Here is an 18,762-nt window from a genome sequence, read left to right as displayed (position 1 = left end):
TACATCGGTATCTTATCAATGATATCATGTACGTCAAACTATTTTGAGGCAATGTAAGCGGCCTAGTATATCCATTAGTTGATATTTCCTAACCAAGACAAAATGACTTCAGAGTTAATTATCTGAGGACTATCATATGTTCTAGAGTTTTAGGTTCATGTTACTATTTACTTCTTGTATATTTTCAAATACATTACAATATTTAGGTTAAGATTATTGTAAGTAAGGAATTCGTCATTTACGAGCACTTCTTGGTGTCGTCCCCGATGTCGGCCTTGGCATAGGCTATCTCACACGCACATGCTGTTTCTTTTACAGCTGTCAAAAGCACATGTCACGGTTCAATACACAATGCATTATTTCATGTTAAATATAGTTATTAATAATGCAACCATTTGTTTGCAGAATTATAGGCCCATGATACATTATGTAGTGTTCAGGTCGACTGGGGGGTTCACTTGTCGTGTTGACAGGACAGGATTTATTTTCAAGACTACAGTCGCGATCAGACTACGCTTAGTCCTTGATCTTCATGTTCCGAACACATTAATGGATGTACGATTTGTGAATCTTGAAGAACATCACGTTCATAAATCGTTATAAGAACCACATGATAAAATATGATACTCATCTTCGACTGCATCGTGGTTACAGAAGAAACATATATCCCGCAATGTACAATTACAGCAAGTATCGACAGTATTATACAATTTAAGTTCTTCTGTGTGTTTTCAAGTCAATTGCATCTTTATTCATTTCATAAACATACCACAGATGTTGCCAGGGATGTTACTGATTGTTGTTTCTGCAGCAACAACCGCCTCTGCCACAGTTATTGTCATACACACCGTCCCAGGAAGCCCTGCTAGACAACTGATGAATTGCTTGGTCTCTCTATAGCACACAATATATATTCTAGTTACGAACAATAATTAACTCTCTGTGTTCAAGCTGCAAAGACTTCCCCACTCTGCGAATCCAATGAGAGGTTACAACTGCATTTCGTTTAGTTGTTTATATGTTTAACATATAAATGTTTGTTATATCAAGATTTACGAGAACGGTTTACAAGTGCATGTGCAATGGCATGATTAAATTGTTTTGACGCCGTGTGTGCACGGATTTACCATCCTACGTGAATATAGCTTCAAACCCAAATTAGAAGTTTCAGTAATTCATGTAAACGGTTTGATCGATATTCGTGTAACATATCAAAATGTACAGGTATATTTCGGATGGAGTGTATACAATTATGACCTTTGACTTCTCTAAATGGATATACTCACGTGCACAACATGCTATCTGAACTGACATCTGCTTTAACGTAGTTCAGTTCACACTCACATGCTGATCCGGCTTCTATGACTACAATTACAAATGTCAGCTCGTTACACGCATGGCATGATTTATAAATACAAGGACGAAAACACAAAAGACGTGTACAGTGGACTGTTGACGGAAATAATCGATAATGATTAGTGAGTTTATAAATATTCCAGCCTATACATGAACCTTTAATTAAGCAGTTAGGTAAAGGCAAAGTTAATAAGTACATGTAACAAAATGTTTCTTATTTGTTATTTTAAGATGCGAGAATCCTCAAATCGTATGTAATAATATAGTATTTATTAATAAATCAAGTATATTTTTATGTATACATAGCTAACTAAACAAAACCCAAGTTTCTGATAGATCCGTGTAGATGCAATGTCAGACAATATGTCGACATTAATGGCATATGGAGCATGGCTACGTTCCGGGGATGAGAGACCAGTCGGCCTTTACCACCTGTTTCACGGTCCAGTTCACGTTGGTCCACAAGGAATTGCGGTTTTGCTCTTATTTGAGCAGACAGATGATGGCAGGTGCACACTCGGCGACAAGTCAGATGACCGTCCAGACTAGGATGGATAGACTGGTATTGTTCGGGACTTTCTGTGCCAGTTTCTGTTGGGTCTGGCGTTCTTGCTGGAATAATGCTTATTCTCCCCCAAACCTTTGACCATTAAAGTGTCACAGACGCTAATTAACCTCACTCTCTTCAGTGCCGATACCTTACCCCACAGGATAGCGCCATCAAGGAGGATCCCGATATACAGACAGAACAGCACACATCTGCCAGGATCAACTTGATATGACAACTGGATCTCTTTAAGCATTATCGTGCATGACATATCCATTGAAAACGCTGCAACAGCCGTGACATCGTTCACCAATTCAGCCTGTTTGCGCTGATGGTGACGTACGCATTTCCAATGAATTCCATAACTAATACCGGTCGCTCTACAATGAGGGGCATGAGCGTTAACATTCGTTGCTGCATGAAATATACACAACTTTATTAAACGTCACACAAGTTGAAGTATTAGATATACATAACATATATTAGCATGTATACGTACTGCAGGTACTGAATGATCCGATGAACGTTTCAGTTGATGTAGCGAGCCCTGCTACTGACGTTGTGTCGTCACAGGCGAGTTCCGTCTTTCCTCTCAAACAGGAGATGCGAGTTTTAGCTGCGCTGAAACGATGAAATCAAACTTTGAACCAATGCCAGATTAAGATCTACATTTAATGATAGGATATTAAACTTGCCTGGGAAAAGACCGTATGGATTTAGATTTATAGTTACGTCAATCCGAATATATATCAAATAAAGTACAAAGACATCAATCAATGTAAGGAGTGTTATACTTGTGCATTACGTTTATGACTATAATGTTCGAATATTAAGAATAGAAAACACTGCTTATGATATCAGGAACAATATTATCATTTACCAAAACAAATTAATCACGATATGACTGAAATACTGCCGTTGTGACGACTAATCTTTACTCGCTCACTGAAAATTAAATAGTCACCAGTTGGAAAACGTTTGAGTTACACCGGAACAGATCTGGGCCGGTCACACTCATTAAGGTTGTAACAAGTAATACTACCGACCGTCACATCTGTAACCATTGTGTTGCTTACTTGCAGTTTGCATTGTCTGTACTTGTGAGATATGTTTCCCAGTAACCCTTCTGGCACACACAGGCATCAGTCAGGGCTGCAACATGATACTGAACGGCTAGCTTCATCCACCCAGTACAAGATGGCACAGAATAGATGTCACAAATAGCAAGTACAAGCGTATTTCCATACTACTTTGCGACACTGTTTATCGGATATACTTGTGACTTGTACATCTTCATACTAGAATATAGCACATTACCTGATGTATTTAATTATTATGTAGGATACTAGAGTTTGATTTTGACTTTTAAATGAGTAATACTAAAGCCTACTTTCAGATATTACTGCGTTATATTTAATCGCCGTATTTTTGTGTACATAACAGTATTTATCATATAATGGGTAGGTTTCTCGGCAGGATAAAGCCAACGGATAAAAACGATATCCGTTGGGGTCATATGCGGATAGAGATGCAAATATCAAAGGTCAAGTAGGGACTACTTTCACTGTTTATAAACAAACATGGCGTCGCCCTCGTCATTCGGCGATCGAGTCAGAATTAACCATCGGGAATCTGGATAAACTACAGGGTTAATTGCTATCATTATCAAAGGAACAGTCTAATATACTTAAAATCAGTGTCTAACTGTGACGTAGCTTAGGCATTTTATAAGTTTTGGCAACTTTGGAGATATAAATTTCGAAACAATTTTGCGAGGGCACTAGGCCTAGCCAAGCGGGATCAGTAGCCATATCTCTGCTTGTAGACCTATTCGGCTTGAAACCTTCTCCACAAATTAAAATAGTTGGATTTGGCCGAAATATGTTTGAATTGTTACCTTGTTTCGTTTTGTCGCTGTGTGTACATCTGACTACACTTCGTAACGTTATGACAGGACAGACCGACTGTCAACAACGTCTGACCGTGGCCGTGACGTCTCATAGACTAGGGTTAGAGTAGCTTCCCTTTGACAAAGGGCAGTTACTCTAGCGTACAGACCGATGGATTGCCGCGAAAGGCAATTAAAAATAATTGTTGTTTTGCGTATATGTTGCTTCGCCACTGTATTAGAAACAGATTTCAGTTGGAACTATATTGGCTACTGTCACTGTCCGACTGGCACATCACTTACCCTGTGAATATTAATGCGCGCATTCCAGGAAAACTCGCAATGTTTCGGTAATGTTTGTGAGAGAGGGAAAGCAATTTTGAAGTATAGAATTAAAGAATGACATTATATGATAAAGAGGTTATCACGCTTGTGTGTTTGGGGATGGTAAATATCCTGTATTAGAAATAAACACTATGTATTTAGCTCGCCAAGGCTCGATAAATACAATGTTTATTCCTAATGCAGGATATTTACCATCCCCAAACACACTCGCGTGATAACCTCTATGTATTCACGCGTGTATTTTGTGGCACTAATACTCACAGCAATTATGACTGATCAAATCGTAGAAGTTACCGATCTCCTCCACCTGGCCACTGCCCTGGGGGCAGTTGTCTGTAGCAGTCTCCAGGCATGTCAGGTAGGCCTTCCAAGACCTGAAAGTGATGAACAGAGACAAATGGTTCAGACAGCAACCTTATTATTTCTGAGGAAGAATAGGCGATTTTCGGATGTCAGTGTGGTAATAGAACCTCGTTGTAGCGAAGATTCATTCTTACATCATGCATGCATATAGGGTGACTACTTCCTTTACAGTTGCCGATGCAATAGAGGCTGCAATAGCTTTGCCAGGCATTTTCGTCTCGTCTGTACGTCATTTTACGCCGTGTTCACGATTGTTGTTTTCTTCTTCACATTATATAACCAATAAACAAAGACAACCCGTCAACACTCACCTGCAACTACCTGGCACATTATTTAAGTCTTTGGCTGAGTTGAACGTGTTTTCACAATCAGAGCATGATGTACATTCGACACTGTCAGCCGCTGAAACAAAACACCAAACGTATTCATGTTTTGGAAATAGCTGATCGCATATTAACCATCCACACAATTATCTCCATTAAGTACTATGCACTGTAAGCTGTAGGTTGTCGCAGGAAAGAGGAACAGTGTTGGCTGTAGCTTGTAGCAGGACAGGGGACAGTGTTGTCTGTAGCTTGTAGCAGGACAGGGGACAGTCTTGTCTGTAGCTTGTAGCAGGACAGGGGACAGTGTTGGCTATAGGTTGCAGCAGGACAGGGGACAGTGTTGGCTATAGGTTGTAGCAGGACAGAGGACAGTGTTGAGTATAGGTTGTAGCAGGACAGAGGACAGTGTTGAGTACAGGTTGTAGCAGCACAGAGGACAGTGTTTGAGTATAGGTTGTGTCAGGACAGAGGACAGTGTTGAGTATAGGTTGTAGCAGGACAGAGGACAGTGTTGGCTATAGGTTGTAGCAGCACAGAGGACAGTGTTGAGTATAGGTTGTAGCAGGACAGAGGACAGTGTTGAGTATAGGTTGTAGCAGCACAGAGGACAGTGTTGAGTATAGGTTGCAGCAGCACAGAGGACAGTGTTGAGTATAGGTTGTAGCAGGACAGAGGACAGTGTTGAGTATAGGTTGTAGCAGGACAGAGGACAGTGTTGAGTATAGGTTGTAGCAGGACAGAGGACAGTGTTGGCTACAGGTTGTAGCAGGACAGAGGACAGTGTTGAGTATAGGTTGTAACAGGACAGAGGATAGTGTTGAGTATAGGTTGCAGCAGGACAGAGGACAGTGTTGGGTATAGGTTTTATCAGGACAGAGGACAGTGTTGGCTACAGGTTGTAGCAGGACAGGGGACAGTGTTGGGTATAGGTTGTAGCAGCACAGAGGACAGTGTTGGCTACAGGTTGTAGCAGGACATGGGACAGTGTTGAGTATAGGTTGTAGCAGGACAGAGGACAGTGTTGAGTATAGGTTGTAGCAGGACAGAGGACAGTGTTGAGTATAGGTTGTAACAGGACAGAGGACAGTGTTGAGTACAGGTTGCAGCAGGACAGGGGACAGTGTTGAGTATAGGTTGTAGCAGCACAGAGGACAGTGTTGAGTATAGGTTGTAGCAGGACAGAGGACAGTGTTGAGTAATGGTTGCAGCAGGACAGGGGACAGTGTTGAGTATAGGTTGTAGCAGGACAGAGGACAGTGTTGAGTATAGGTTGTAACAGGACAGAGGACAGTGTTAGCTACAGGTTGTAGCAGGACAGAGGACAGTGTTGAGTATAGGTTGTAGCAGGACAGGGGACAGTGTTGAGTATAGGTTGTAACAGGACAGAGGACAGTGTTGAGTAATGAGTGCAGCAGGACAGGGGACAGTGTTGAGTATAGGTTGTAGCAGGACAGAGGACAGTGTTGAGTAATGGTTGCAGCAGGGCAGTGGACAGTGTTGGGTATAGGTTGTAGCAGGACAGAGGACAGTGTTGGGTACAGGTTGTAGCAGGACAGAGGACAGTGTTGAGTATAGGTTGTAGCAGGACAGAGGACAGTGTTGAGTATAGGTTGTAACAGGACAGAGGACAGTGTTGAGTAATGAGTGCAGCAGGACAGGGGACAGTGTTGAGTATAGGTTGTAGCAGGACAGAGGACAGTGTTGAGTAATGGTTGCAGCAGGGCAGTGGACAGTGTTGAGTATAGGTTGTAGCAGGACAGAGGACAGTGTTGAGTATAGGTTGTAACAGGACAGAGGACAGTGTTGAGTAATGGTTGCAGCAGGACAGGGGACAGTGTTGAGTATAGGTTGTAGCAGGACAGAGGACAGTGTTGAGTGTAGGTTGTAACAGGACAGAGGACAGTGTTAGCTACAGGTTGTAGCAGGACAGAGGACAGTGTTGAGTATAGGTTGTAGCAGGACAGGGGACAGTGTTGAGTATAGGTTGTAACAGGACAGAGGACAGTGTTGAGTAATGAGTGCAGCAGGACAGGGGACAGTGTTGAGTATAGGTTGTAGCAGGACAGAGGACAGTGTTGAGTAATGGTTGCAGCAGGGCAGTGGACAGTGTTGGGTATAGGTTGTAGCAGGACAGAGGACAGTGTTGAGTATAGGTTGTAGCAGGACAGGGGACAGTGTTGGGTACAGGTTGTAGCAGGACAGAGGACAGTGTTGAGTATAGGTTGTAGCAGGACAGAGGACAGTGTTGAGTATAGGTTGTAACAGGACAGAGGACAGTGTTGAGTAATGAGTGCAGCAGGACAGGGGACAGTGTTGAGTATAGGTTGTAGCAGGACAGAGGACAGTGTTGAGTAATGGTTGCAGCAGGGCAGTGGACAGTGTTTAGTATAGGTTGTAGCAGGACAGAGGACAGTGTTGAGTATAGGTTGTAACAGGACAGAGGACAGTGTTGAGTAATGGTTGCAGCAGGACAGGGGACAGTGTTGGGTATAGGTTTTATCAGGACCGAGGACAGTGTTGGCTACAGGTTGTAGCAGGACAGGGGACAGTGTTGAGTATAGATTGTAGCAGGAAAGAGGACAGTGTTGAGTAATGGTTGCAGCAGGACAGAGGACAGTGTTGAGTATAGGTTGTTGCAGGACAGAGGACAGTGTTGAGTACAGTTTGTAGCAGGACAGAGGACAGTGTTTAGTATAGGTTGTAGAAGGACAGAGGACAGTGTTGAGTACAGGTTGTATCAGGACAGAGGACAGTGTTGAGTACAGGTTGTAGAAGGACAGAGGACAGTGTTGAGTACAGTTTGTAGCAGGACAGAGGACAGTGTTGAGTATAGGTTGTAGAAGGACAGAGGACAGTGTTGAGTACAGGTTGTATCAGGACAGAGGACAGTGTTGAGTACAGGTTGTAGAAGGACAGAGGACAGTGTTGAGTATAGAATGTAGCAGGACAGAGGACATTGTTGGCTTCAGGCTGTAGCAGGACAGAGGACAGTGTTGAGTACAGGTTGTAGCAGGACAGAGGACAGTGTTGAGTACAGTTTGTAGCGGGACAGAGGACAGTGTTGAGTATAGGTTATAGCAGGACAGAGGACAGTGATGGCTACAGGTCGTAGCAAGACAGGAGACAGCGCTGGCTATATAGTACAGTCGTTAACAATAATTCGAAAGATACAGAGCTCTTCTGGAACTTTCGAAAAAATGTAGAATGATAAAAAAATAATCGGATAATTAACAAATATAACTTTACAGACAGATCCAATCAATATGTTAGGTTCCCCTCCAACAGGAACGACGTACAAAATGGAAACTAAAACATTAATTATATATGTAAGAATAACAAGTTAGTTGCAATGAAACCTAATTCTGGGAAGAAAGTGCCAACATTATTCAATGACATCTAAATGAGTTATTATTAAGTGGTAATGGGGAAATACATTATATCCATAACAGGAGCGGAACGTCTAAAACATTTGACTTTGACAGAGGGTAGATCACCACAAGCATAGGGCAGTCAACCAACACCAAAAGCAGAACCGCATAAACGATCTATAGACGTACGTGTTTTGTCCACATGCACGTTTCACCTGACCCAGCGTTATATACGTACAGTGAGGTGTCAGACTCGTCTGTCCCACAGACCCTGAACCATATTATTTCCCTTCCGTCCAACCCTTTCTGTAAAGCAAAAGCCCTGAATGAAACAAGTCTAGATTTTCCTCAGGTTCCGAATCTCACATATCACTGGAGCACCTTTTCAGTTTAAATGGAGTTATCTGAATCCATCAAAAGTATATGCCATTGAAGCGAGAGACAGAGGATGATTTTGAAGGAATCCGTCGTACAGTCCGAAACTGTCGTTTGGAATAACCAATGTTAACCTCTACTAGGTTACATGATACAGTATTCGTCACCACTCGCATGTTTTCGTAACCTACAACAAGGCCCATCCCCGTCTCGAAAGCCGCCATGCGTCGAAACGGCGTAAGCCAATCAGAATGCGCGTCAGGATATGGATACTTCGATCAATATAATCCCGAGTATTTAAATTATATTTGGCAATAAGCGTTTGTTTGAAAAATGTGGAAAAATGTAGATTGTCAGCCCCTCACCGCAGTGTACATGATTACAGATGACAGAAATGTGATATATGTTGATGTGGGTTTTTTTGTAGGGCTATGTTGGGTGATAAATTCAAATGTACACGTACGCTAGTTTACATTTAAGAAATGGTGCCCTTGACTGCGAATCCGTTCATTGCAAACCAGTAAGCAACGATCCACGAGGTCGATGTACGATGGTACGTCATCAACCGAGTTACCGAGTCTGGCCACTTGCGACAGGCATAGGCTACTTGGGAATCCCCGTGGGGTTTGAATATTACTATGTTGATAGTTGTCACCGAATCTACCCTTGTCTCGGTCTAGTGACCGCTCCGGTCCCTCGCTCGGAAAAAGTCGATTTGATACTTACGTCTTCAGTATAAATATAGTAGTTAGTTTGCTATTCGTGTTTTCCCCATGTTTAGAAACAAACGTTGGCTAAGCCCTTCAGACTATTGTATTCCCTGGCTCGCTCGGTTTCGTTAGTAAGTGAATACGGGGCACTTTTGATCTTGCACTGACTGGTTATATTGAGCTAAACTTAGTAACTAGGGTTTGTAATACTCCGTCTGTCTAGTTATCCGCGGATAACCCACCTTCCTGTGATGGTCTTGCTACTCAGTAAACAGGGTTTCCAATACTCAGTTTTTCTCCGAATCCATGGAGAACTGAACCAACCTTCCCGTGATTGTGTAGCTTTTGGAAGAATTTTAGTACTTCCTTCCTCAGTCAAGGTGACTGAATATTTAGTCTGTTAGACTAGTTTGGTATTCAGTTACTTACTTACTTAAATTGGGAATTTAACCTGCGCTTTCGGTCATAAGCGTATTTCGTGCACGGGCCCGCTAGGCCATTTATTGTTTGGTCGAAAAGGGTATGTCCGAAAAGGCAACCTAGGGGAGCTTTTATGGTTGCTTGCTGTGTTTATTTCCCGTTGTTTAACCAAGCCGAGGTTATTCACTCATTAGAGTGTAGAATTAATTAACTCAGGTGTTAATTGGTCGCAGACGACGTAATTGTCTGTCTACGCATCTGGTCGGCATCTTGTCAAAGTGTTGTATTAACTACACTCATTTTATTACTGTAATAAAGTTGTTTTGCATTGCCGCTTGTGTATTTGCTGTGATGTAATTAATATCAGTAGTCTTTGCCAGCGCAGATTGGGCTCATTTGATCACTTTTGTTGTCATCTACTGATATAAATAGCTGTTATTGATAAACCTGTGAACCTATTACCACGTTTTCATTATTACTTTATTCTTGAGTAATGACTTCGCTTATAATTGCAGCGCAGCTCTGTGACATTGGTAAATGTAGAAATACTTCTATGGATATGATATTCCTTCATACGATTACCGTAATTAATGCATATAAGATATGTGTACTATTTGTTAATGCTTTCAATGAAAGTAGATGTTCAGTCATGGAATAAATGAGTATTAGGAAATGTCGTTTTACGGATTGAAAAGACAATGTCAAATTTGTTACATTCAACTGAACATGTCTTAGAAATTCATTATTGAAATAACACAAATCCGAAAACCACCTTCGTCTAGTCAGTTTTTATCTTCTAATTTTAATGTATTTTCTTTAAGATTAATAATTTGTAAATAAAAGAAATACAGCTGAGAAAGAATGAATTGGATCAGAAAGGTTCAATACTTTTACAACAGGAATAAGCGAGCGCGGTTGTAACGCCTACATTAACTTTACCATAAGACACGGGTAGAATTAGAGTTATCGTTCTTGTTTGAAGTAGTTCTCGTGTTCATACACCGCTATAGACACCTTCACGAGGGGCACGAGTCTACATGCGGTTTGGCCTGAACTGGGACGAGATGGTCACGAATGATGATACAGAAAAAGTATTCCGACTGTCACTTTCCCGAACTGGTATGCGATGCTTTCATTGGTCGGATGAACGGTCGTTCTGACGTAATCCGTACTGAAACGTTGCTCATATCTTTGTTAAGCAGTAGCGAGAACTAAATAAGATCTGAACTATGACACTGCCCTCTTTAATCTTGGAAACCCATTTGTCCAGAAATTTCCACGTTATGGCCAGTCTCCGACAAAGGTATTTTACAAAATGCAACATGCCATTTGCAAAAAAAACATTGTTTCGAAAGCTCAAAATTTGTCGAATATTTTCAATTGATCAAAACTTAAGTTTTTGTTTTGCAAATACAGAAAGGTGTATTATGTGTCATGACGCATAATTCAACTCATTTGAACTTAATTCAACTAAATTATTGCGTTTCTTAATTACCTGCCACATGGGCGAAAACGTTTGCTCCTGGGGCTAGGATATTTTCATTTGCTCAAAACTCAAGTTTTTGTTTTGCAAATCCATAAAGGGTTTTTACAAGTATCGTTACGCATAATTCAAGTCATGTTTTACTTTTATTGTTGGTGAACATACAGGTGGTAAGATACTTAACCGTACGTCACACGTGTGTCGTACAAGGTTGACCTTGTTTTATTCGTTTTGATTGGATAACCGTGACCTCTGCCACACCGGGACTACTTTTTTTAAATCATAAAAAATCGCGAGACGTCATTTATTTTGCAACTACAAGGAAGAACTGAAGCAATCTCATGAGAGCGGGAGATATTTACAAACAGTTTATTAAACCAAACAAGATAGTCACACGCATCAAATTCGGTTTGGATTCTATTGCAATAGATCGAGGGTCCCCATGAGCGTGACGCACCAGACCTATTCACAACTTTCAATTTGATTTAACGTTAAAGGATTAGCGTGGTGAAATGAGGTCAGTTTAAACTATCTGGACAGATATCTCAACTTACTTGTGCCATTAGTGTCCCATATTTTGTGGCACTGTTTCGGGATTGTTTTCACGATTGCAGGACCAGATCACACAAAGTGAACACTTCCGATACAAATCAATCGAAAACTCCGTAGAAGTGTGCCTGATTTCTGAGTATGTGGCCCAAAATATTCCAAATGTGAACAATAACATTCCCTATCGCAAGCGTAAAGAGCTGTGGGTAGATCACGGTTGTCTTTTAATCTTCCGGTGGTGACCTTGCCCTTCGTTCCAAGCTGTCACTGACATGCAAGCAGTTTGCAAATTTTCACGTCTTCAGTACAGGGTGGTACAGTTAACATGAATGTCTTTGGCGAGCACTCTGATTTCCCTCTTCCAAATTGGCGCGGACATGATATAAATTCAGCTGATAGATCAAGGAAACCGAACCATTTTGAATGCACAGACGCGACCCCAGCAGTGCGAGTGACCGACTAGCTGTTGGTCCGATATTCAAAGCGCGGCGCTAATGTGACTTTTCAAATTTTCTTATAGGTGCCCTGCGAACTTACAACATGGCGCCTGAATTACCATAAGGTGAAGAAATATTTCCTAAAGGATCTTGAGCGTCGGTCCTGTTATGTTTGCAAACACAACTGCAGGCGCATGTTGTTAATGCCTATGCACAAGCACACTGTTTCTCAATGTTTAGGTGGGCTTTTGCTATGAACCAGGCTGAGTGAGGCTTTCTGGTGGAATGGAATTTCCTGAAATGTTTAAGGTCGTGGTCTAGAGATTCTCGGGTATCCCATTCCTTCTCTTCGTGGTCATGAATGGATTTCTTTACAATTTTCTTCAAGGAACTTTGCACGGGAAATGTACCGCTAACTAAGAAGGATAGAAGCAGATACTTCTCCAGAATGTTCCACAAATCCGGGATGAAGCCATGTGCATTCATAGGACAGTTGTTCTTAAAAGCGAAGAGAAGAGTTCAGAAGAGCTGTCTGGCTAGAAAATGCTTCGGACTGTTGCACAGGTTTCCAAGAAAGAAAAATGTCCTTGCGTTGATATGGGATTCCAAAGAATGCAACCATATTAGTGTATTACAGAATGATGTCAGTCCTACTTGTTCAAGGCAGGCCTTGACACATCTTCAGCCTGAAGCGTTGTGATCTTTCAAGTGAGATTTTTTCACCTTGGTACAAAGTTCACAGCCAAAGAGTGCCCGGGGAAGGCTGGCAGAACGAATCACACTTGCGCTCGTGAGTGGATTAAGACTTTTAGAGTGACAGCCAGACTTACTAAGCATCACCGTTGAAGATTTCATTTTTGAGCAAGCATTTATTGTTCTCTCCCAAGAATTGAAGTTGGAGTTTACTGTTTTGTGTTTCTTGCCATGGGCAAATCCGTTCCATATCATTGTATGTGACATTGGACGTGTTTTTGATTTATGAAATGTGTGTGTGTGTGTGTGTGTGTGTGTGTGTTTAACGTCGCGTCCAAGAGTATTGCACTTATATAGCGATATGTATTCACGTGTGTGTGTGTGTGTGTGTGTATGTGTCTGTGTGTTTGTGTTTGTGTCTGTGTGTTTGTGTCTGTGTGACTCTGTGTCTGTGTCTGTGCACACGAAACGGAAATGTGCAAAACGAATAAATAAGTTGTAAACTACTGGCGCATGGGCCAAACTTTCTATAACCCTATTAATTAATGGAATTATATGGACGTCGCGAGATATAAGATTGTATTTCATCTTCTACCGAATCTCCTCAGTCTTGTGTCTGCAAATACTGATATGACCACCTATTTTACCTTTCCTTCATACTACAATGAGTTTGAGTTTGAACCACTGCTTCAGGAAGCATTGTAACGCGTATCACGTAATTAGACGCTTCTTTTCACTAACAAGGTCACATTCACGTCATAACCTCCCATATAATATGTACATGTAGGATCACACGGTTCTACAACTGTTAATGTTCATATAACAAACGAAACAATTATGTTATAACTTGCATAACATAAATAAGAAAATATTCATTTAATTTAGTAACGCTAAAAAATGTTGAAATGTCTTTGATAATACTTGTAGTCACACATGTTGTTGTCTTTTTGCATTACAAAGAATTGCGTTTGGAGGAAAAGAACATGTTGCTGACCCATTTTGTTTTCACACCTCGGCCAAATTGTTTGGTTTAAGGACGAAATATTTTTAAAACTCAAACAAGTTGAATTATGCTTGCAATAATATTTCAGCATATTTGTGTATTTTTTCATAACCATTGGCCAAATTTTATAATTATCCTACAAACATTTACCCAAAAAATGAGTTTTGAGAAAATGAAACTTCGCTTCCGCATCGGCCAATCTGTTTTCGCAATGGGCAAACTATTTTATAACGCTATAAATTGGTTTTGACTTAAGTTAAAAATTATGTGTCTTGATACTTTTAGGTACTTCTTTATGTATTTGCAAAACGAAAAACATGGTTTTGGAGCCATTGAAACTTTGTTCACCCATCGGCCAAACTGCTTTTGCCCATGATTGGCGAAATATTTTATTAGCGCTATAAATTAGTTGAATTAAGTTAAAAATGAGTTGAATGACGTGTCATGATATTTGTAGACACATCTTTATGTGATTGCAAAACATAAACCTGAGTTTGAGGCAAAGGAACATATTTTCGCACACGGGACAAACTTTTAGTTGAAAAAAATTAAAATGATACTTGTAGACACACCTTTATGTATTTGCAAAACACAAACATGAGTTTTAAGGACAAGAAAATATTCTCACTCTTGCACCAAATGTTTCGCCCATCGGCGAGATGTTTTGAAAACGCTATAAATCAGTTGAATTAAGTTAAATGGGTTGAATTATGTGTCATGATACATTGAACACTGTAGGCCCATGGGTCTACCCATGGTCGACAAAGTTTCAACATAAGCTGTCGAAACAATTATATTTCATTTCTTCTTCTTAACTACATACCCATGAAAACAGCATGTAGAACTACCCTTGTCCGAGTTTCTGGACGAGTGGGTTTCGAGAATTAAAGTGGGACTTGTTGTTTTTCATAGAGATTGATGTTACAATAGCTGTTCAGGACCGGTTCATACGGCTACGTGTTTGCGGAAAAGGTGCGCATCAACACTTTCTCAACGTTTTGGAATCAAATGCACATTGTTTCCGTTTCTGACAACACATTCTACATAATCTTATATCTATTTATGTATGCTTCATTCAAGATTAGATCACATTATCTAAACATTCAAAACACAACGTCGATTCTAAGTTATATAACACAGTCGGTTAAACCTGAACTCTTTTGTGTTGCTTGATAAAATGAGGTGAGTTTAATTATTTAAGTCGGTAGCAGTAGAAGTAATTATCCTTTAAACACATCTAGGTGTCGCTGTATGTTATTCAGTGCTTTGCCGAGTTATTACGGCGGAGAATATCATTAACTCACTATATGTTTTCCTGAACAGAACTCGGAGGTAGTTATCCTAGTGGTTAAAACGTTCGCTCGTCACGCCCAAGACCAAGGTTCGATTCCCCACATAGGTACAATGTGTGAAGCCCATGTCTGGTGTCTCCGCCATGATATTGCTGGAATACTGCTTAAAGTCGCGTAAAACCATACTCATTCACTCAACAGAACTGGATCACGGCGCAAACGCGTTCATGTGTCAGTAGGTGAGTATTATATAACCGATGCACGTTGTTATATGGCAATGTATATTATTGATTAACAATGATTGTAAATTTACTACATTGTTTCTGTTGATTCGGTAGACTCAAATTGCCTTTTGTTTGGGCAGTGATCAGTCGTCAGAAAGTTACTGTAAGTGCAAGTTACACTCTCGGTAACATCGCTGCCGTCAGTGTGGGCGCGGCCATTACAAGAATCTTGAAATTTGCCCTCCAACCCCAAATTTTGTAACGTTTATAGTTTTGTTTATGTCATTGGGAATGCCATCATAATTCATTTTGAAAAGGTTTACGACTAACATTTTTTCACGGATAACTTTTTGTTTTGTCAGATTTGTTCGAAATTGCAGACGAACGGAAAATAACCAATTTGCCCCTTACATTTTCACTACACCAATTTCATGATATACTGAACCGCAAAAGAAACGTCACCGTGGATAGATATATGAGAAACCTTATTTGTCCAAGCACTGTAAACATACTTTGAGACATATCAAAAAGATAAAACTTGCCAAACTGATAATCAAGGTTGTAATTAAAGTGTCAAATGTTCTTAAAGTGAAACTCAAAACTAGTCTCTTAGAAAAATGGCATTATAAGTCAGTATCTCGTGTGTCCGCCATGTGCATTGATGACTGCCGTGAAACGTCGATACATGGAATGGATGAGGTGGTTGATGAAGGCCATAGGCACTTGAGCCCACACTCTGAGGAACGCCTGACGCAGTTCAGCTGCAGTTGTCGGTCTTGGTCGGACATCATTCAGCCGTCTTTGAATCTCGTCTCACAGGTGCTCAATGGGATTTAAATCGGGACTGAGGGCAGTCCACTGCATGCTTCTGAGTGAGTGAGTTTGATTTTACGCCGCTTTTAGCAATATTCCAACAATATCACGGCGGGGGACACCAGAAATGGGCTTCACACATTGTACCCATGTCGGGAATCGAACCCGGGTCTTCGGCGTGACGAGCGAAGCATGCTTCTGATGCCATTCTGCTTGAGGGGGTCTCTTGTTGCTCTCGCAGTGTGGGCACGGGCGTTATCATGCTGAAACTCGTTGTTGCGGCGACGTGCCAAGTGAGATATGGCGTGTGGTCTCAAGACTTGATCAATGTACCGAGCTGCTGTGACACCATTGCCTCTCCCTGGACCGATGTTTCGGAAGACCACAGGGCCGACCCTCTGTGCAAAACCAATTATACCCAACACCATGATGCTCGGACCACCCCACGAGTCTCTCTCAACAACACAAGCATCCAAATAACGTTTCACACGGCGTCGCCAGACTGTCTCTCTGCCATCTGCTGTTGAAATACAGTAACGGCTCTCGTCTGAGAAAAGGACTCTTCTCCACTGCTGGTGGCGCCAATGCTTGTGCTCTGTTGCCTACTGAAGACGGTCCAGCGATGACGAGGTGTCGGAAATGGGTCCTCGGTGTGGCCTGTGACAGTGGAGGTGTCTGCTGGTCAATCGTCGACGCACGGTGTCCGCACAATGTGTCGCTGGTGTGTCCCCATGGTCTGTCGAGCAGTTTCCGCAGCAGTAACAAAGCGATCTTAAAGATGCTGTCGCACAATCTGACGATCCTTGGTCTTCCACTACGTGGTCGGTCATCCATAGTGTTGGTGGCCTGGTACCGTTGCTGGAGCCTGTATATGGTCCTTAAGTGGACTTGAAATGCACTGGCTACTTGCCGGGCGGTTTGTCCAGCTTGCAATCTTCCAAGGGCTTGGTGTCGCTGATTTCTTGTCAATCTTGGCATGTGGTAGCAATTCAATAACGAATGAATGTTATCCGATCTGGGTGGATTTTTATAGGGCAAGAAATGAGGGAACGTGTGTACATTTCAATTTGCACGGAACTCACGTGCATTGGGTTACCATGGCCGTTGCCGTGATGCGTTTTGGCGATCGGTTTTATTGTCATCTGTTTTGGGGGGGGGGGGGGGGGGGGGGCGTTATCATCAAAATTTCATTTTTCCGGACAAAGTAATGTTAAATTTTAGAAACTTTGATGAAAATTACCCACATATTTAGATGACAACTTTTCATGCAATGTTACTTGGGGTGACGTTTCTTTTGCGGTTCAGGGTAGTTGAAATGAAGTAGAAATTCAAATTGACAAACGAATTTGTTTTGGCTGCGCTAAGGGTATTCTTCGTCACGACAGTCATCGCTTGTTTGTAAACATAACGATCAGTCGGTTGCATGGTTGTAGCTATTTATCACAGTGGGGAGCTTTGACTGGTGGCAGCGATAGTAAAGGGGAGCTGTGAGGAGCCTGATTGTGTAAACTTTCGGTCCGGTATACCGCGGACGGTGAATGTATGTTATAGAAACTTCTGTAATGTTCTAGTGCCACTAGACAGGTGAGGGCAATATCTCACGTATATCTCACGCATTTCACCACATCGGAACCAGCTTTCAAGCGAGGATCGCTCATCATCCCTTATTCCCTGCCTAGCCTAACTCGGAAATTTGACCGCTGTCGCCGCTTGGTGAATATATATTATTATCACTGACTTTTGCTATCACTACTGTATTTGTGTATTTGGTACTGACCACTGCCATCATATTATATGTTGTCATTGAATATTGTGCTGCCACTCTATTGTTTACTGCCATTTTAATTGCTGTGTCCTAATTTGTACATCTTCCGGAGGCAAGGGAGTTAACTGACTACTCCAGTTTCCACCCTTGCCGAACTAGGCTGGAATTGTTGTTTACATTCTGGCTGGACTAACGTGTCCATGCATAGCCCAATCAAAGTCGCTTAACACAATTGACATCCGGTTCGTAATCCGCCGTGCAGATTTTGGTCGATTGCAGGATTTGCAAAGCATTCCAACTGCGCCTCAACAGATATGTTCCAAATCTTTTCATGTTTTTTTATTGGGTTCTCAGGGACATACCCGGGAGTTGGGAGACGAGCCTGCCACTTGGCCGGCCGTTTATCTCCCTATCATAGTATTACCAAGTAGTTTACAGCTTTTGTATTTCAAATACAGATATTACATTTTGAATCAAGGTGCTGGCGTGATTGGATGCACTTCTCGAAGTAAGACCAGTTTTATGTCAGTATAGATTTTGATTATCCATCAGATCATCTTGATTGGGCGCCGCAAGTGCAAGTGTTATGATAGGTGCAGTCTGATTCACCAACAGGAGAGTCATAGAAGGGACATAACTCGTATTAGTGGCGCTACGATCGAGTCCAGAAAATCCAGTCTAGTTCGGAAAGGGTGGAAACTTGACTTTTATAGTCAGTGAACTCCTTTGCCTCGAGAAGATGTAATTTGTATAGATTTGTAAACTTAGTGAATTTTGTAATAAAATTGTTAATTGTATACCATTT

The 18,762-nt window shown here is 41.5% G+C and overlaps 1 protein-coding gene across 1 annotated transcript in view; it reads right to left on the bottom strand.

Moving 5' to 3' along the window:
• LOC139477669 (uncharacterized) overlaps positions 1–18,762 on the bottom strand; it is a 63,627-nt gene that overhangs the window by 20,604 nt on the left and 24,261 nt on the right. The window contains exons 5-12 of the mRNA XM_071260046.1: positions 4,986–5,169; positions 4,811–4,901; positions 4,398–4,510; positions 2,980–3,055; positions 2,403–2,524; positions 1,287–1,365; positions 770–894; positions 243–318 (exon numbers count right to left, since the gene is read on the bottom strand). Coding sequence (XP_071116147.1) covers positions 243–318; positions 770–894; positions 1,287–1,365; positions 2,403–2,524; positions 2,980–3,055; positions 4,398–4,510; positions 4,811–4,901; positions 4,986–5,169 — 866 coding nt within the window. The remainder of the gene's footprint in view (positions 1–242; positions 319–769; positions 895–1,286; positions 1,366–2,402; positions 2,525–2,979; positions 3,056–4,397; positions 4,511–4,810; positions 4,902–4,985; positions 5,170–18,762) is intronic.

The sequence above is a fragment of the Haliotis cracherodii genome, unplaced genomic scaffold, assembly GCF_022045235.1.
Source record: "Haliotis cracherodii isolate W230 unplaced genomic scaffold, xgHalCrac1.p SCAF_34, whole genome shotgun sequence".
Taxonomy (NCBI): Eukaryota; Metazoa; Mollusca; class Gastropoda; order Lepetellida; family Haliotidae; genus Haliotis; species Haliotis cracherodii.
The sequence above is the reverse complement of the archived record's forward strand: the minus strand, read 5'-3'. Positions and strand labels throughout refer to the sequence as shown.